General features: G+C 38.5%; 1 protein-coding gene and 1 long non-coding RNA gene across 2 annotated transcripts; both read right to left on the bottom strand.

Annotated features, from left to right (window-relative positions):
• Window positions 1-5,656: 5,656 nt before the first annotated feature.
• On the bottom strand, window positions 5,657-7,601 carry exosc3 (exosome component 3). Its single transcript, XM_026183935.2, has 4 exons — window positions 7,282-7,601; window positions 6,903-7,052; window positions 6,624-6,775; window positions 5,657-6,526 (listed from the first exon to the last, which is right to left on the bottom strand). The coding sequence occupies exons 1-4, from the start codon at window positions 7,504-7,506 to the stop codon at window positions 6,319-6,321; spliced, it is 735 nt and encodes a 244-aa protein (XP_026039720.1). The 5' UTR covers window positions 7,507-7,601; the 3' UTR covers window positions 5,657-6,318.
• Window positions 7,602-9,974: 2,373 nt separating this feature from the next.
• Window positions 9,975-12,644, bottom strand: LOC145430319 (uncharacterized). Its single transcript, XR_013910796.1, has 2 exons — window positions 12,148-12,644; window positions 9,975-11,948 (listed from the first exon to the last, which is right to left on the bottom strand). It is a non-coding gene; the product is annotated as an uncharacterized LOC145430319 (long non-coding RNA).
• Window positions 12,645-21,014: the final 8,370 nt, after the last annotated feature.

Raw genomic sequence — 21,014 nt, 5'->3', positions numbered from 1 at the left:
TATGCTTTGATGCTTCTTAGAAGATTATAAAAGCTTTTGCTACTGAAAAACAGGTTTTTTAGTTAAATGTTATTCACAGAAGCCCCGCCCAACTGCTCTTTCTGACTCGGAAAGCTTATTTAACGTTTGAATCTGTTTTGCCTGAAAAAGAAAGACACTATAGTCCTGTCTTCCTGTCTTCACCCCCCAACTTGTTGCTGCAGATGGCTACCCCTGCCAGTGCCTGATTCTGCAGGAGGTTGTCTGACATTGGGGTTTTCGTAAGCTGTAAGCCATAATCATCAACATTATAAAAAAAAATAAAGGCTTGAAATATCTTTCTTCATATGTAATGAGTCTATATCATATATTAGTTTGACTTTTTAAGTTAAATTACTGAAATAAAATAACTTTTGCAAATCTTCAAATTTTTCAAGTTTCAGGAAATTCTATCCAAATTCAATAAAAGCTGTGCCTCCGAAGCATAACAGAAAAGGAACTTTGCTTTGATTAAAAAACATTTTACGCCAGTAAATGAGGGAAAGTGATACAGTCCTAAAAGCAAATATTTAAAATCACAGCTTAAAACTGACCACTGCATGTACAGAATCATTAGAAACAAAGTTACAGGGCAACTTAACAAATTTCTTCCTCGAGATCAGAACACAACAGAGAAATACTAAATTACTGTGGAAAAGTATTAATCAGAGAGCACCTGAAAAATATATCCATACAACTTCAAGTAAACTGGGCCATACAAAATGAGTCTCGTTTTTGTAAACAGTTTTAATGACTATTTTATTAATGTTTGTTATTAATATTTTATTAATAAAGTTTGCAGAAATACAATCTGCTTTATTTTAATTGGTAAAACTACTTTAACTCCCAATTACAAAGATGATGATGATAAAGTACGTAAAAATATCTAAACTATAGCCAAACTCATGAGCAAAGTGCACCTGGGGGCTTGATACTTTTCCCCTAAAGAATTATAAGGAGTTTTTAACTACTTCTGTTAGTCATTTTATTAATTAGTCATTGGAGGAAGGTATATTCCCATGCCATTAAAAACCTCTACTGTAACTCTATCAATATACCACCAGCCTCTTCAAAAATGATTGAAAAGGTTGTGTCTAAAGAACTGATGGCCTAACTGGAGAAAATCTACTACACCCCATACAGTTTGGTTTTCGAGCTTACTGCTCCACATCTAACTCCATCTGTCTATCAATGCCAACAAACTGGATTCAGTCCTGACTCCTGCTTATCGTACTGCTTTCAGTGTTTCAGGATAAAACTGAAAATATAACTGAGAGCCTGTATGGGAGTACCACAAGGCTCAATCTTAGGACCATTGCTGTTCACTATAAACAATTTAGTAAATATGATTTTCCATCTGTGTGATGGTGTTAAAACCTTGATGTATGCTGATGACCCAGTGCTATATTTACACATTAAAGACCTTGAACAAATTGCTGCCAAATTAACATTCAGTATTCAAAAAGTGCCAAAATCATTCATATTTTATTCTGAATAAACAGAAATCAGTGACTGTTCTTTCAGAATGAACACAACGTATTCACCCAAGTATCTACACTGATGGAAAACAGTTAAAAAAAATGCTGTTCAGTTTAAATATTCAGAGGTTACCTTAGATTCCACTCTTATATTTTAAAAAACATTTCAAAAAGATGTGTCATATGCTTAAATACAGCATAGCTACTTTAATTCATTAGGAACTAACTGACAGTTGCTGCATCGAAGACATAATTGAATGCAATGATTCTTTCTTAATTTCATTACTGCATTTCATGCTGGTCACAGGACTGGATTAAAATCCATCAGATCATTTCACAAATGAGTTCTTCAAGTTCTGGATACTATTATAGTGAGATAATTACTGAAAATAACATGTAACATTTTGATAATCTAATATTGTATTGTTTATACATAATGCTGCTCTGACACCTTTGATGGAGAATGAAGTTTCACCAAGTCATATAGTATAAAGAAGAGCTTTATGACTTGACCAAAGAGTTTCAGCTTGTCCCCTTCATCACGGTCATCAAGAACAGTATTGCAGACAGCATTTTAAATAAATTAAGTGTCTGAGTAGAGAAAAAAATCTAATAGGAAACATTTAAAACAACCGATTGTATGACCTCAGTGTATTTCTACACCAACAGAGCACCAGCATGGATGGGCTCAGCATGTGGTCATGTGACATAAGACCAAATAAGGAGTGACTGATGTCCAGAGATGGGCAGTAACGCGTTACTTGTTACTGTAATATAATTACTTTTTCAAGTAACGAGTAAAGTAAGGGTTTACTATTGTAAAAATGGTAATTAGATTACTGTTACTTTCCTGTAGGAACGCTGCAACAGTGGATCATATATCGAGTGCGGGAGAGAGTATGAGCATGCAGTGTTTAAAGCGTGGAAGTACTGACCTTACTTTGAGTTTGATTCCATAAAAAGTGACAAAAACATTAGCGTGGGAAGAAAACTTCTTTTTACAGCGAAAAAAACCCTAAACAAGCTCCTAGTGCGCAACGACGTAATGGGAAATTCACAGAGAAACTCGCAGATTCTTCCACTGACCACTGCGGCACACCTGCACCAGGGCACACCTCCGCCTACTCCACTCCTGCTTTACAGGTGAAAATAGAGCAACAGGACCGCTAGTCTTTGATTTTATTTATTTTCTGCTGTGTTTTACTTGCATCTATTTGAAAGACTGAGTGTAAACACAACAAATATTTTATTTTATGTGCTGGAATGTGCAGAAAATAGGTTTAGATATTAAACTAATTTCTTCAAGTCAGAGAATGGTGCATATAATTTAATTTTTGCTAGATGCATAAAGTTAAAAGATTAAAACTAATAAAACAAGTTTAAAAAAAAGAGACTTTTCCATTTGATTACATTTTGTATGATGGATTATGCAGAAAAAGTAGAATTGGGCTGAAAGATCTATCGCTTTATCACCTATTCAGGTTGTAAATCGTGTTTTTAAAAAGTAACTAAGTAATTCATTACTTTTGAAAATAAGTAATCAGTAAAGTAACGGGATTACTTTTTTGGGGAAGTAATCAGTAATTAGTTTTGATTACTTTTTTCAAGTAACTTGACCAACACTGCTGATGTCACATCTAAGTGTGAGATTTGTCCAGCACTGCTCTGAGTAAATAAACGGAGCTAATGGTAGGACTGTAATATACCTTTCCAGATGACACTGGGAGTGTCAGCGGGAAGTTTAAGGTGGTTTTCAAACAAGATTTATAACCAAACACCTTTATTATCAGCGTGTTGATCAGAGTGAGTTTACTGAATGCAGTCATAAGAGAAAGTTTGAGAGAGTTTGAGGTATTTTCAGACCTGGAGGTTTGATGATTGCTAAAGTCTCCATGAAACAAATTGAAGTCACAGCCCATTGTTCATTTAGTGGGCTAGTTTCAGTCATTGTGCAAATTTACTGTTTATAAGGCTGAAGAAACCTGCAGTCAGCTGAGACTGAAGAAGTCACTTGGATGAGTGACAAAACGATTCTCCCACTGAAAAAGCTAAGTCCAGATGAACAGAATCAACCTTTTGGGATCTTGATGAAACAGCACACCCCTGCTGAAGGACCAGAGTCCCTGCAGCTCTTCGCTGTTTCAGGACTCCGAAGTTCTGCTGTCTCTACAAAAAAGAAAATATAAATAACTAAAACTTAAGAAATACGAAAAATAACAAAATCACAGTTAAGGACTTTTAAATACTGAATGCAATACAAATTTCTTCAAATTTGTATTCTATTAAGGAGGTCAAGGGCAAATGTGGCACCATATATTGACCTCTTACTCTTACTCTTAAACTCAACCCTGAGATTTCTGCTATATCTTCTCGCAAGTTCCCAAAATGCTGTCCTGTTCGGTCACATATTTGACTTTCCAAGTAGGTACAAAGGTTTTGCATACAGTTGCAGTGATCTAGAACGTTCCACTCAATGCATGTTTTGCGCTCTCCTCAGTTGCATCTTCTTGTGCATTACTTCTCATAGCATCTTCATGTCTGCAGCCTTACTATCATGAGAAATATCTCCTGTCTGAAGAATCAGGTGTCAATTTGTGCTCCCTGATGATGTTTCATTACAATTGACAAAACCAAATAAAGGTATCAATCACCATATAACAGACTACCTATAAGCATTTAATAGTTTCTCATTTTCTGTGAAGAAGCAGTGTCATTGTGGTGCTACGAGTGCTGATCATCAGCCTGAAACCGACCGGCTTCCTCAAATTTGACCCTGGCTCACTGTCATTAACAACTGTTTAAAACCAGTCCTCAAGCTGCTCTGCTCACCTTTGTTTTGGAATAAAGTTGTTTTCCTATAACTTCGATACCCTAATGTGGCTTCTTGGGGAAAGAACAAGAGTCAAGGTGTTTGCCAGTCTGAGTTTGGTTTGAATTAAACGAATGTCTCATGCCGCTGGGGCTCTGGGATGCAGAAAAGTTTCTAGTTTGGCAACTAATCTTCAGATAAGAGATAAACCTGACTCATTCAAAGAACATGAAAAAGGCTTGGAACATAATCTGAAATCTTACTGAAACAAACCCGAGATTTTAAAAGTGACAAGTTGTTGACAAACTGAGGTGACAGGTGCACATTTAATCTGTTCTTTCCCCAAACAGAAGATACAAAACAAGCCTGATATAAGGGAAGCGACCTCCATACACCCACATGTGAAACCAGACTAAGTGTGGAGGCCTGAATTTCCTGAATGAAAAAACTGGAGAATCATTTTTAGAAAGTGATGAATGTTTGAGACCATCACTGCACTGTGTTAAGCCCTCATCAGACATGTGTCAGAGATAAGGGAGGATAAGGAAGTTGGCGGTTACTTCTTTATGTCATGGTTACCAACTGCCTTTGCAGGTTGTGGTTCATTATCTGATAGCACAATAGCAGAGGAGGCATTTGGTGCATCGTTTCTCTTCTATTCAAACTTGACCAAGTGAGCTCCAGTCAGAGACGTTATCAGAGGGAGAGGTGACAGACAACAGCAGATAAAGATCTATAAGCTGCAGAACAGCATTAATATTCCTGTGAATTTATGAGATAATATTAATGCAGTAAACAAGCATGAAACTGTGTTCTTATCACTGTCTATGAAATAGTTGCTTTGGTCTTTTTTAAATATTATTTTCTTTTGTCTTTGTTTTTATGTGTTGCTGTGTTCCACTGCCCCCTGGTGGTCAACACAGATGCTGCAGGTCACCTACAGTCATTTAGAATTAAAAAAAAAATTAAAAACAATTTTCTTTTTACTTAACACTTAAATTTAAACCTCTTTAAAAACCAGAAGTAAAAAATTAAATCCATATTTGATAAATGCACGTTATGCTTCAGTTTTTAATTTTGATCCTGATCCCATCTTTGGGTTCATTAACAGCGGGACAATTATCAACTTCAGACTATCTGAAAATCTAAAGGAATCATGAAAATACAAATTTTATCACGCAGTGTCTCCAGTTATGCTGCTGCTGTGTCTGCCATCAGGAAGCCAAGCTGTTCATGTTGGACTTGGAGCCGATTAAAAAAAAGAAAATAGTCATGGCTAAAGGTTTTGACAGTGTCAGAAATGTGTGCTTCAGCTTTTTTAAATGTCTCCATCTCATAGAGAACAAAGCAATTTATACATTTTAAAGGCTTTTATTGGCAAATAAATCAAATGTATGCACAGAGTTAGTATTTACAGTGTTGACCCTTCTTTGTAACCTCTACAGATCTCCGTAATGTGCTCTAGATCCATTCCTGCCTCATCAGCACTCCAGTTGATCACAGATTCTCAATCTCATTAATAGTGGAATTTTCTGGTCCTGGATCTGAGATATTAATATGCAGATCTCTGAGGGATCACTTTACCTTGTGATGTGGTGAAAAAGGCACAGACTGTCACCAAACTGCTCCAGGATTGTAGGAAGGAGCCGCTCTTTGGTCAATCCTCAACTTCTCTGAACATTTATAATTTTGACATTACTTTTTTTTTTTTTTTTTAAATATTCCCCCCTCACCCTCATCTAGTTTTATTTATTTTCATCTTGAGTCTGTCATGTTTGTGGTTTTTGAGTGGGCAGGTTCTTTGACAGCTGCTTTTCAAAAACGTTCAGACTGGAGCTCCATGTGAAAACATGTAATGATCCTTTAAACACTGAACAGCTGTAGCCATGCTCAGTGTAATGTCACAGAGCCCAGGAGTGACATCACTGCAGCATTACACCTGGACTCAGGTCTGAAGTGGTCTACAGTGTGGGCTCTGCTGGTTCAGTCGGTGTCCTGGAGTCAAGAAGTCGTCTAGAACGCCCCCTGCTGGACCTTCCTGAACAGCTGCTGTCTCTGCTGGGCCGTCATGGTTTCGGCACTCTGCAACAGGTTTGCGATGATCAGCGTCTGCTGCACGCTGGCCGATTTGACCCAAATGCGTCCGTTCATCCCGACCACAAGCTCACACGGGAAGAGGTGCTCAAGGTCTGAGCGGATGTTGCTTTGGGGTGCCAGCAGCCTGAGGGGGGGAAAGTAATGTTTAGCCTGAGTTAAAAAGACCATAGACACAAATGCTGGTGTCATGTTAGCTGCAGAGGGTGCCATGTGTCAGTTACCTTCTGACAAGACCAAGAGAGACTCTGAATAGCAGACCTCCTGTTCCAAACACTCCCATCCCATTAGCTCGTCCTGAGCTGTCAATACACACCAGCTCTGGTTCCATGTCCTTATTGGCTATGAGGAACTGAGCAAACACCAGGTCGCCCATCTGTACAGGTGACACACAAACACACAGGGAGGAGAGAGGGGGAATCATTACAGTGGCTCTCTTTAACCTAAAGGTGGATTACCTTTAGAGTTCCCTGCACACCAAACTCCAGTCTGATTTTGGATACCTGGACGTTGGGTCTGTTCCTCTTGGTCGCTCCTTCGAATGCCAGGTAGGACAGAGACGCCTGCTCACTCCCTCCGAAGTCCACCTTGAAGACATCTCCAGATTTGGCGGTGACGATCCCGATGATGCTCTCTCCTTTAGCTGGGACATACTGAGGATAAAGAGAGACATAATCAGCTCCCAGCACGCACTGGTTTACGGAGGTCTGCTTGGTGCTGTGATTAATTCGGGGTTATACTTGAACACTGAGAGAAACACACGTTTCACACTTCCAGGTTTCTGAGATAAATTAGCATCCAGAGAGCAGAAAACCAGCCCCTATCGATGAATTAGGTTATCAGAAACTCACACTGGCGTTATCTTACTAATATTTCTCTCACCCTTCTCTGTTGGGAATCGATCCAGAACACGTTGGGCTCCTTGTGTCGCAGCACGCCGCTCTTACATACCACTAGCCGGTCACCGCAGCGCCGCAGGCCCGGACCGCACATCACCTTCTCCGACTTCACCGGCGCCGTCAGAGAAATGTTCTCTTCGGCCTCGAAGGAGAACTCGTCCCCCGGTAACAGCACCTCCCCAACCCTTTCCTTCACGGTAGAAAACATGCTGCCGCCTATTCTTCAGCGTTAACTCCTCTAACAGGTTGTTGTTGTTTTCCACCGGAACCCCCCCAGTATCACACGCAGGAAACATCCAACAGCGCCCTCTGTCAGTCAGGAGTTATTACAACATGCTGGTTGTTGGTAGATTTAGAAAACAAAACAAAACAAAATAAAAACCAAAAACATGTGTGACCCAAACCATTGTTACCAGGTCTGACTGATCTTTACCTAATTTTTAACATGTCTCTTTATTAAATATGTTATTTAACATCTCAAAGTGATTATAAATTGAGAACAAAAGCATACATCATTATAGTGTTATTTTATTCTTCAGATACTTTGATATGACAGTAGATTGAAAGACAAGAGAAAAAAATAGGGATACGTCTGAGAAAAAAGGCTCAACAGTGAAGTCCCAATTGTATCAACAAACAATTAAATAAACAGGGAAAAAACAAAAATCCAAGAGTAACATTATAATTTACAAGAAAAAAAGTGTCATTTACAGTGAGGATCATTGTACACCTAAATAAACAACTAAATAAATACATAAATATGTGTAGACAAACAGAGGATCTAATCTAAATTAATTTACAATAAAACAGTTATGTCAAATTATATAATTAATGATTCTTTAGTTGTTACATTTTGTGCATTTAATGGCACTTACTGTACATTTTAATTGGTATGAATATATTTTTGTATTTATTTTATATTTTGGCAGGTTTTGTCCTCCATATTTAATCCAGTCAGCTGCTGTTTTCTATTTTTATTTATGTAAATATACACCTCACACCTAGTTAATTTCAAATTAATTTTGCGCATCAGCAGATCTCTTTTCTTGAGCAAATGAGAGATCAATCAACTCATTCAATTCAGGCCATAATAAAGGAAAATAGCAAAATTTAGAGCATAGATTTTTACCATTAACTCAGCAGAGACAGATCTTTTTTAAAATTTTCCACCACCTTTGGCAGCAAGAACTACAATTGGGTTTTCTGATAACTGACAATATAAGTCTTTCATATTGCTGTGGAGGAATTTTAGCCCACTATTCTTTGCAGAATTGTTTTCATTTCATACACATTGAAGGGTTTTCCAGCATGACAGACCTGTTTAAAGTCACACCAAGGCATCTTGGCATCTTGGCTGAGTCAATCTGGACTTTGACTCAGCCACTCTAATGCCTTCATTTTGTTTTTCTGAGCCATCCAGAGGTGAACTTCCTGCTGTGTTTCTGATCTTTGTCCTGCTGCTTAACCTCAGTGTGCTTGAGCTTCAGGACAGGAACTGATGGATGGATTATAGAGAGCAGAATTTATGGCTCCTGGGTACCATCACACTGCCACCACCATGTTTGAAATGTGAAATGTTGTTAGTGTGATGTAATGGGATTCAAAATAGTTCCACTTTTGTCTATCCAAACAGTCTACAGAATATTTTCCTCAAAGTCTTGGGGATCATGCAGAAGCATTTCAAAAAATGTGAGATGAGCGTTTGTCCTGTTTATACTCAGCAGTGGTTTTCTCCCTGAACTCTCCCTTGGATGCCATTTTCGCTCCATTTTTTTCTTAATTATTTTTTTTTTTTACCTCAACTGAGATGTTACAGTGAAATGATCAGGGTGACAAATATGCAAAAAGCTAAAATCATGAAGGGGGCACACACACAGTAATATAAATGTTCTTGAGGGGGTAAATGAAGTATTACTTGTGTTTTAAAGTAAAGGGTTGTACCGAAGAAGATTAGGGCCAATGGAAAAAAAAATGGGCACATCTTTTTTTTTTTCTTCTTTTCCAGAATTCTGAGATCAAAGTCAGAATTCTGATTTTTTTTCTCAGAATTCTGACTTTTTTCTCAGAATTCTGAGAAAAAACAATTCTGAGGAAAAAGTCAGAATTCTAAGAAAAAAAAAGTCAGAATTCTGACTTTTTTCTCAGAATTCTGAAAAAAATAATTCTGAGGAAAAAGTCTGAATTCTGAGAAAAAAAGTCAGAATTATAAGAAAAAAGTCAGAATTCTGACTTATTTTTCTCTGAATTCTGACTTTTTCCTCAGATTTATTTTGATGTGCGCACTTTTTTTCCCCAGTGGCCCTAATCCTATTCTGTTAAAGAGTATGACTTGCTCACTTCCATGAAAATCCCACTTTGTTGGTTTTTGGAACAGGAGCCTAACATTTTAAAACGTCTTAGCTTGATTACACATTACAGCAGTAATGTGATTACTGTGGGGTTTACTTTTATATAGAAGATATAGTAGGTCGGAGGGCACTCTGAACTCATACTTATATAGATGGAAATATATCAAATGCGTTATTAGTTAGTGCACATCAACATGTTAATATATGACTCTTGTATTTGAAGTATTCTGTGACGCTAGAACTGCCCAGTATGTGGTTATGTGGTTTAGGTTCTGACACCAATCTGGTCCACTGGATTTATAAACATCTGGACACTATAGAGAAGAAATGTTGATATTTGCAACTATTTTAATTAAGAAGATGACAGAAGATGAAAGTTTGAACTGCAATTTATTTTGAATCATCAGACTTAATCCACACCAAGGACCAACACTTCAAGTGTGGTAGCAGTAGCAGATACTAATGTAATTGCACTAACAGTATAATGTAACTATAGTAACAGTAACTGCTACTATTACTATCCGGTCTTTAATTGATGACGTGATGAATCCTGCTTCCAAAGTACCCTGCGTTAAATAAGGCTTTTGTGTTTTTAACAAGTTTTAATGCTTTGTATCTGGTTCTTTTTATTCTCAAAAAGCCCCTAAAACAGTCAGTGATCACTGTCGCCCTCTCTGTTTTTATTACCGCTATTCATTTTAAAGCTCAGTGGATGAATTATCTCAGTTGTTCTCCTGACTTAAGTTTGGTCCGTTTACAGCATCCTGCCATGCGATTGCATTTGACCCTGACCATCAAGAATCCTCACGGCAACTTTTATCGAGTGGAATAAAGTTAGCGTTCATCCTCGACCTTCACTGTTTATATTATGCTAACATAGCTGTGTCGCTAGTGATCACGTAGCACATCAGCTAGCCAAACTTCAGTAACCCTACAAACGTCAGTGCTGTTTACTTTCTTGTCTTCATTTATGTCGGAAGTGATAGCAGAGCTGTACGTTTTAATTTGTTTCAGAAATCTCTCAGTCAGGACAGGCTATATTATATTTAGATAAAAACTAGCGAGCTAACTTCCTGCTAACTCCATTAAGTTTAATAAATTCCGTTTTCATGGATGCCTGGATGTTTAACCTAATTGTTACACCTGGTAGAGCAGCCACACTGATCATTTTATTACAGATGAAAGACAGTAATTTTTAGTAACAGATATTGATAAGTTGACACAAGAAACATAAATATATTGGTGGAAATCTGTGTAGAAAAACTATGCGGATTGGAAAATGTTTCGGCACGTTCTTCACTCAGGAAAGAGTTGCAGTCATCTGCAACAGGCTTACCAACAGAATCTGGGCTAAAACCAAGGATGAATTTGCCAAAATCCCCTTAGAGAAGTTCACAAACCTCGACAGATGATTTTTGAAGTCCTGTGTAAAAACTGGACACATGGAGAAGTTCTTATGGAATTACATAGCAAATTAATTGAAGATGAAATTGTTGATATTAAATCGGACGTGGACAAGCTGTAGATATTGAACCTTCGAGTCAAGTAACAAGGTTTCTGTAATGTAGGAAAAATAGTGATATCGATTTTAAAATGTTTCTAGAATACTAATTGGAGACTTTAAATTGGCTAGTTTTAAAATTATAATGGCTCTTTTAAATTCATGGAGTCACTTTTGAAAATCCTTTGACTGGTCCTATAGCAGGCATTCGATTCGATTCATCAGTATAAAATATTTATGTTCAAAGCACATTTCTCAGATTAAAAAGGTACAGAAAGGTAATTTGTTTTGTAAATAAATATAAATATACAGCAGAAAAGTTGTTTGTTAAAACAATGACAAAAATGTTTCTGAACCTGCATGGAACAGTTAAACCTTTCCCAATACACTGTGAACAACAGGCAGGTAAGTGTCTTAAACTCTCACACATAATAGCATTTCTGTCACACTTCACTATCAGAACCTTTTGTTCCGTTTCAGCAAGAGCTGCTTTTCTAAATTGACAGAGGCTATCTGGCTTTGTTTGGCTGTGAAGAGTAAACCAGTACAGCTAAAAAGTTGTTCACACGCAGCAGAAGCAAGCAGAGCTGTGTTCAGCTTAAGAGAGAGGTTCTTGATGGCTGAGAAGGAGTGCAGCAGCTCCATGGTGTCTGTGGCACAAGCAAGATAACCATCAAGCTCAACTGCAATTTGCAGCCTTCTGGAGATTGGTCTGGAGAAGAATTCATCTTCATGACTCTCTTTGCTGATCCTCACTCTCATGCTCAATCTTTTAAAGATGTTGTATGATGTATGTCAAGGCTGCAAGTAGATAACACAATTTTGTTATTTAAATTTAAGTAATTATTCCTGAACACACAAACTTAAAATCAGCTAATTCTCAACAAGGATCGTTTGATATTAAGGACACACCATCAATAACTTACAATGTATTAGGTGACATAAACATGTGTTCAAATGTAATAATACGCAAAAATGGGATCATATGAATCTGGCATACCAGCCTACATTACATCTGCTCTATCAGTCCAGGAAGGCTTGAACTTGGGTAAGAGGACTGCAGCTGCAGCCAACTCTGGATCCTCCATCATCGGTCCAAAATGCTTTTGAAGGCCATGTTGCACTCTGATGAGTGGCATGCATGTCTTGCTTAATGTCTCCAGCCTGCTAAGTTTGGACAGTAGTTGTTGGATTACTGGCAGCAGCCCTCCCATGAAGGAAGTGGACTCAGACTGGAGGATGTTTGAAGCTTTCACCAGTGGCTTCATGGTGGTACAGCCTTAGGAATGCAACTTCTGCGGGACTCAACCTGTAAGATACAACAACAAAAGCCACTATGACTACTAGGGGTGCAACGATATTTGTATCGATATTGAACCGTTCGATACAGTGCTTTCGGTTCGGTACGCATATGTATCGAACAATACAAAATTTGTAATTTATTTTATCAACTTTCCTTCTGACGATGCTGTCTGTGTTGAGCGCTCAGTGAATCTGCGTTCGACTACTCCGCCTAGGCTCGACAGTGCAGCCTAGGCGGAGTAGTCGAATGCAGATTCACTGAGCGCTCAACACAGACAGCATCGTCAGAAGGAGCAGGGCAAGCTAGCGAGACAGAAGTTAAGCTCTCCTTGCAACATGGACCTCCCCCACCCTCATTCAGATCTGGCGTTTGGAATTATTTTGGTTTTCATGTGACGTATGACCCTGAAGGTAAGCGAGTCATGGACTAAAGTAAAACAGTATGTTGGATGTGCCATGCAATGCTCAATTACATGGGTGGGAACTAGTGTGTTAGCGCAGTTAGCTCGTTAACGTGTTGGCCGTCTAGCCCCATGCACGGGGCGATCGGCGGTAGCTCGTTAATGGAGATTTGCCGTGTTGTGGCGTTAAGGTCATTTCAACGAGATTAACCTGAAAGCACTAGCGGGAACACAACGAATATGACTGCACATTTACGCCGACATCATCCTAGTGCAAAGACAAGTGGAAGCAGAAAAAAACAAGCAAGCATGCTACTAACTTTAGCCGAGTCATTTAGACAGCCGTTAGCACATGATTCTCCTTATGCTGCTGAGAATATAGCCCAGAAGAAGCGGATAGTATAGCTTTTATTTTGGAAAGAGACATTTCTCTGTAATAAACTCTCTTTTCCAAAGATGAGTGATTCCTCAATCAGATACAGGGCTTGCAATATCGCTAGCCCGACGTCCGGGGGCTAGCGATTTTTTCAGTCGGGCTACCAAAATCTATCTCTGCCCTGCCCATCGGGCTATTGTAGGAAGGAAAAATATATGTCAATGCTTCTGCATTCTTTCGGAAATGTAGCTGGGTAATTATGTCATTGGCATCGGTGAGCCACTGTCAATATGTGACATATTGAAATCGCGTTTGAATTTGCGCTTGTTTTTTGCTTTCACTTTGCAATCGTGCGAACTGTGTATAGAGAGCGACAGCACTGATCTGTGAGTGATGATAATTTGTGCACCAATTCCTCTGACATCGTCTTATTAATCGTTAGCTTACTATGCAAACATGACAAGTGAAATCTCCCGCAGCAAGCTTAAACATGTGAGAGGTTAATCGTGCAGAGAATCACTGAGCTTATGTGAGTGCGCGTGTAAAAGCAGCAGGATTTATATTTGACTACGATGACCTGGATGACTGAGAACCTTCACAGACAGATATATATTTTAGTTCTGCTGAGCCAAATAAGACAGGTCAGGGTGAAGAAGTGACAGCCAAAGAAAAGCTTACCACAAAACGGAGAAGTTATGACAAATCAGACTATAAGGCAAAAAGAAAGTGCAGCTTTATGGTTTCATGGACAAAAGAATTTCTGTGGCTGCAATATGACGAGCTAAATAACCAGGGCTGCACATAAGTGGTCCGCAGGTGCGCATTCGCTGTCAAAATAAAAAACACGCACAAGGGTTAGGGTTAAATTTAAAAACTGTACTTTTGAGTTAAAATATATATTTATAATGAACATTTTTTTTGTATCGAAAAAATATCGAACCGTGACACCAAAGTATCGAACCGAACCGTGAATTTTGTGTATCGTTGCACCCCTAATGACTACATATTTATTACAGAAGAGAGCGCTTCGAATTATGCATAATGTTAAATATAGAGAACACACTAATAATTTGTTTATAAAATCGAAATTGTTAAAACTAGAAAACATAGTGAAATTACAGACTTTAACTATTATGTTTAGGGCGAAAAATAAAACACTACCTCTTAAGTTACAAAGTTTATTTGTATTGTGTTCAGAAAATGGGGATGGCAGAAGGAAGTTTTATTTTAAGCACCGGTTTGCTCGAACCACACAAAGGCAAATGTGTCCAACAGTCAATGGCATAAGAAACTGGAATTCTCTCAGTGATCATCTTAAGTGTTGTATAAATGTTTCCCAATTTAAAACCTACTATAAGAATAAAATGATAAACCAATATGAAGAAGTTGAAAAGAATAGAATTTAATTGTAGAAAAATGATCCTTTTAGTTTGATATTTAGTGGTATTGCTCATTGTTGAGTATATTGTTCTGTTTGCTTTGTTTTGTTTTGTTATGTGCAGAAAATTGTCATAGTGTAATTTTGGTTGCCTACTTGTATTATCACAGATAGGGGGCAGGTATCAATAAGAATTTATTCTTCTTCCTGCTCCTTTTCATGCATGGAAACAGTGTTACTTTAATTGAAAGGAAGGTTGTGTATGGGAATGCATTACCATGTGTGAAACAAAACAAAACAAAACAAAAAATAGGGATCTTCTTATTAAATATTAAGAGTCTGCTCACGTTTTCAACCGTCTATTAAAGAAAATTCACAAAATTTGCAACCATATTGGTAGGTGTCCAATTTTATCATCAAAAAGTGATTGTCTGCCAAAAACTGATTTCCAGTGTTTCTGTGTATTTTTTATGTGTAATATCTTTACGTATGTTCGTAAATAGACTTCGGTGAACAGGGGATACAAAGGGGTTACATAAAGAATTAAAAAATTATCTGTTTTTTAAGTATCTTTACAACTTGTACTTACATTATAACCAATCCGGTCCTTTATCCCCACTTAAAATATTTTTACAGAACTATTGTAATATTTGCTGCCATTTCTGCTGTCCTGTTGGGCAACTTACTCTTACAAAATACATTTTTAATGTTAATGAGATTTTTTTTTACTGCATAAATAAAGGTTATATAAAAGTCGCTGCCAAAAACTGATTGCGGCTTGTATCTTGTTACACGAATGTTGTTTGTGGCTCAAGATGACTTTATGTCATCCATAAGGGATGCATTTGACATATGTTTAACATATTATAGCCCAACAAGTTACTTATAGCACTTTAAATATGAGCAATCGCTTTTTGGCAAATACCGGAAATCAGTTTTTGGCAGACAATCACTTTTTGGCACAACACCGGCAAGCATGTCAAATGTGCGACACCCAGTGGCGTGTCTAGAAAATTTTTGTTGGGGGGGCCAGGTAGGGGCACAGATTTGGAGAAGGGTGGCAGATTTAATTGGCAGATAATGTTTAAAAAAAAAATTCCACCAACCGTTAACCATAATTCAATAATCCTATAAACCTAATAACCAAATGCACTTTTAACTCTTATTAGAATGAGATTTTAACCACTACGGTGCAAAGTTTTTAGATACTGCGTTGATAAAGTACAAGAGATACAATCAGTGCTTTGTCAGTGCTTACTCAGCATTCAAGGACAGCAATATTTGCATAGTATTTTTACTGACATATAGTGCACATATGTTTTGGGCAAAAACATTTTTGAAAATTAAAATACGAACATTTGTAACAAACAATTGACAAATTAGCCAATGCCAATGCAAAACTTTATCTGCCTGTTAAAAAAAGAAGATAATCTTCTCACAAACTGGTGTTTGATTTTGAAACAGGAAAAAAGTGGGGAAACAACTGAAAAGACTAACATTTGAATGAAACCTGAAAGCAAGTAAATACTTTCTATGCTGCCTTATGGTAAACTTTGGTAATATTGATGTATGAAGAACAACACTGGCTGATGATAAAATACAGTCAGCTGGCATGGTGACACTGCCAGTATTAACCTGCAGGGCTGGACTGGGACAAAAAAATTGGGCATTTTTACTACAGACCGACCCACCAGGTATTAAAGCCATAAAGCCTTTGAATGAAAACAAACCCTGTTGTGACAGTGATGTACAGTCTTGTTGGTATATGTATGATTTCTATACATTTTACGTCAGATAAAAACTTTGGTTGTAAGATTTAGATAATTATTTAATAAAAACTAGGTATTTTAAATGAGAATAAGAAAGAAAAGTATTTCTTTGTGCCCACCTTTCCCTGTTAATGCCCTACCTGGCCCCCTGGCAAAACTTTGCTAGACCCGCCCCTGCACAGTTACCAGCTGTCAGCTACATAAAAAAGGATCCTGGTGTTATTTATCTCTCAGAAACAGTTGATAACTTCAACTCATTCATGTCACCTAAAAGGTAAACCTGTTTCTCCATCACCTGTTCAGCTCTGATGATTCAGTAAGGACATCTCCTGGTTTCATCTTCATGTTTCCCTCTCACCACATATCTAAACAGACATCATGACCAGCAGTGTTGGGTAAGTTACTTTAAAATAGTAACTTAGTTACATTACTAGTTACTTCTCTCAAAAGTAACTCAGTTACTTCAAGTTACTCGTTACTTTCAAAGTAACTAGTTACTAGGGAAAGTAACTTTGGTTTTACTCATAATTCTCTTGTTAATGTATTGCTTCCATAACTTTGCCAGTCTTCTAGCTTGCTTACTTGCCACAAGTGCACTGTGCCACCTACCAATAGAAAGGAAAAGATAATGTGCATATTTCCACTAGAGAAATCCCACGCCTGGACCGTCATTGACTGCTGCCATGATTCTAGCCTACGTCACAGTGTCATGTGCGCCTTTTACATCAACACAAAAACTGCAGTCGTGGTGCTTTGATTGTACTCAGAACTCGGAAATTCTGCCTTCTGAATAGGAAGATGTAGGCAACACCAGACTGCAGATGAGCTGCATACAGGGCTGGACTGGGACAGAAAATTGTCCCGGGCATTTTGACTAGAGACCGGCCCACCATTATAGGAAAAATCATAAAGCCTTTGAATGAAAATAAACACTGTTGTGACAGTGATGTACACTGTTTTGATGGTATATGTATCAATCTATCAATCGTTTGTTGTAAGATTCAGATTATTATTTTTTAAAAGATAGACATTTTAAATGAGAATAAGAAAGAAAAGTATTTCTTTGTGCCCCCCTCTCCCTGTTAATGCCCTACATGGCCCCCTGGCAACACTTTGCTAGACCCGCCCCTGCACAGTTACCAGCTGTCAGCTACATAAAAAAGGATCCTGGTGTTATTTGTCTCTCAGAAACAGTTCATAACTTCAACTCATTCATGTCACCTAAAAGGTAAACCTGTTTCTCCATCACCTGTTCAGCTCTGATGATTCAGTAAGGACATCTCCTGGTTTCATCTTCATGTTTCCCTCTCACCAGATAACCAAACCATATCATGACCAGCAGCTTTTTTGCAGCTGTGGCTCCAGCAAACATCAGCTGATACTAGAAATTAATATTAAATAAATTCTAACAACAGCTGATCAAGCTTAAAAGTGCTGCTGTTGTTTAGCGCGACATCCGCTGGTTTCCTCTTTCGGCGCAAAGTGAGCGATAAACAAACAAGAGAGCCGATCAGCTGATCATTGATCAGTTTTCATGATTGAAGTAGAAACGGGAGAGGGAGGGGAGAGAATGAAAGAAGAAGAGGCAGCTGTGCAGCAAAGACACAGAATAACTCCAGCTTTGTGTCTTTTCCATTGTAGCTGAATTACGGGACAAACTGTTCCTTTTCACCTCAATAAGAAACGCATAATATTTTCTCTGAATACCAGACGGGATGGTTGGCAACTCTAATAACTTATGAACAAAATAAAGTTCAACATCATTAACTTCATAGCACCATCCAGCTGTATAGAAACTCCGTCATGCTAGCTAGCACGCAGTACGGAAAAAGTCAGCACAACGAAAATAAACTCCACCTAAACTCGGTTTATATCTGACCCAGAGAGACTGCAGGTTATAACTTCTTACCTGAAGTTCAGTTCACACTTGGACCGGCGGCCGCCTCGGGTCTCTTTTCCTTCTGCCTCCCTTTTCCTTCATCCACCTGCTGGCCTCCACCACTTGCTAATGTTACTGAATCTGTGGAAGCTCCGCGATAGCCACCACACGAAGTAACGAGTAACGAGCCAATCTAAATCCCAGTAACGAGTAACGCGTTCCTGATTTTGGCATAATAACTAGTTACCGTGCTCATTACCACAATAATAACGTAGTTACTGTAACGCGTTACTTAATAACGCGTTAGTCCCAACACTGATGACCAGCAGCTTTACAGCTGTGGCTCTAGCAAACATCAGCTGATACTAGAAATTAATATTAAATACATTCTAACAACAGCTGATCAAGCTTAAACGTGCTGCTGTTGTTTAGCGCAATATCCGCTGGTTTCCTCTTTCTGGCGCAAAGTGGGCGATAAACAAACAAGAGAGAAAAGCCGATCAGCTGATCATTGATCAGTTTCATGATTGAAGTAGCAACAGGAGAGGGAGGGGGAGAGAATGAGAGAAGAGGCAGCTGTGCAGCGTAACGACAGAATAAATCCAGCTTTGTGTCTTTTTTCCATTCTAGCTAAACTCCGGGACAAACTGCGTCTCTTCTCAGCTCAATACGAAACGCGTAATATTTTCTCTGAATGAGGGACCATTCCATTTTTTTAAGGAGCCGTTGGCAACTCTACTAACCTTATGAATAAAATAAAGTTCACTATCAGTAACATCATAGCACCCACCCAGCTGTATAAAAACTCCGTCAAACTGGCTAGAACGCAGTATGAGTTAGTGCAACTGACAGTAAAAAGTCAGCAACATGAAAATAAACTCCACCTAAACTTGGTTTATATCTGACCCAGATAGACTGCAGGTCATAACTTCTTACCTGAAGTTCAGTTCACCTGACACTCGGACTGGCGGCTGCTTCGGGTCTCTCCTCCTGCCTCCCCTTCCCTCATCCACCTGTTGCCTCTGTGGAAGCCCCGTCATAGCCACCACCAAACAACGGAGTTATTTCTACACATCGACCTGCATCTGGCCAATCCACCACCTCTCATTGTTCATGCCATTACAAAAAAAATAAAAAATAAGTCACTGGGGATATGCCCGGTATGCCCGATGGCCAGTCCAGCTATGTTAACCTGCAACCAAATCTGCAGCTCCATACAGCAATGTTACGACTTAGATTATATCTTATAACTCATAACTCTTATGTTAGCTGCCCTCAGTAGCATACTGTCTGAAATATTCCACAGCTGCAATAATTCTTTAAGTGTTATTTTTTCCTTGGTATTCTAATTTCACCGAAGTTTACTAAACTCAACAAACTTAATATTACTTACCGGGACATTTATTCTGTCCTCATTTTCTTTCACCGAAAAATTGTTTCCTGCAGTGCCGTCTTTCGTGCTTGGCTCTCCTACCTTTGCTAACGTGATGCGCATAGCAGAAGCGATGCTGCATTCACTTACACTCGGATATCTGAGCGTCACCGTGAAAACATAATCGGACATTTGATATTGTTTTGCCTTTGGGGTGGCACCTGGGGTGGCCAGTCTGGTTTGGGGGGTGGCCTGTGCCCCCCCAGGCCACCCCGCTGGACACGCCATTGGCGACACCCTCTCAATCTTTTGCACGCTAGTTCAGAAAACGGATCACATACACAAAAATGCTGCCCATAGAGCTAACAAATCAAAACAATCCACATTATGTTCTGTAAAAAAAAAAATCACATTGGGAAACATATAACCCTACCGATTAAGACCCATGTCACTATGATAGACCTATATTTGGCCGATGATACTGATCCATCAGTGGCTCTGCTATGTGTCAACTGAGAGCTGGAACATTAATTTGAGATGCAGCTCAGCAGTGTGTGCCATTTTTGTTTTTAATATAGACCAGCTGATTTTAGGCCTCTGAGTTTTATATGACTCAAGATTTAATTTATTGTAATGATGATGGTTGTCTAAATAAGCTAAAACATTCCTAAGAAGTGTAGCTCAATTGTGTTATATTATAATTGTACGAGTTAGCTAGCTCCGTGTTACTTTAATACTGTATCAGGCTAACCAACGGCAGTGACAATATCTTAGCCAAACTAATGACCTTAACACACATGAAAAATAAAAAAAACAATATCGTACAGGTATAGTTGTAAGACTTCTTACCTCAATGTGTTTTTTTTTTAGATTAGATGCTGAAGTCTTGTAAGCTGATATCACTGTAGAGGTCAAAGTTTGCACTGCATCTGGACGCTGTCTCCTTTTCTCCCTCTCTACATGAAAAACCCATTCCTCCGGTACGGCCACAGGCACTCGTCCTCCGTCTTTTCTACATAGTTTTCTCGGTTGACGGCGTTGTCTTCTGTCTCCATTTAGGCTTCTTTGTCTCCAAATCTTCAGTCTATAAATTTGTTTAGCAGCGGAGGTTGCTTGCGTCTTAAATTGGCGCGGTCGCGATTGCCTGGTTTTTCCTCTCCACTGTTACATATTGCTTGCTCAGAGTTTGTCTGTTAGGGTTTTCTTTTTAATACTGTAAGGTTAAGACCTTAAAGTAATACGCTGCAAGCTTACCTTGCTGTGTATTACTTTAAGATCTTAACCTTACATTGTGAAGGCTTTGAGAAAAACACCATTTCATTTGGTGCTATACATATTGAAGTGAATTGAATTGAACTAACATGACTAATGACTAATGACTTCAAGTTTT

This window comes from Astatotilapia calliptera, chromosome 2 (genome assembly GCF_964374335.1).
Source record: "Astatotilapia calliptera chromosome 2, fAstCal68.1, whole genome shotgun sequence".
Lineage (NCBI taxonomy): Eukaryota > Metazoa > Chordata > Actinopteri > Cichliformes > Cichlidae > Astatotilapia > Astatotilapia calliptera.
Note: the sequence above shows the minus strand (reverse complement) of the source record. Positions and strands in the feature narration are given on the sequence as shown.

Excerpts from the sequence above, each read along its gene's own strand:
- exosc3 (XM_026183935.2), bottom strand. The coding sequence starts at position 7,506 with ATGTTTTCTACCGTGAAGGAAAGGGTTGGGGAGGTGCTGTTACCGGGG. Across the intron at positions 7,053-7,281 it reads TCGATTCCCAACAGAGAAGG|TATGTCCCAGCTAAAGGAGA; the intron begins GTGAGAGAAATA and ends CTTTATCCTCAG. Across the intron at positions 6,776-6,902 it reads GGAACAGACCCAACGTCCAG|ATGGGCGACCTGGTGTTTGC; the intron begins GTATCCAAAATC and ends TCACCTGTACAG.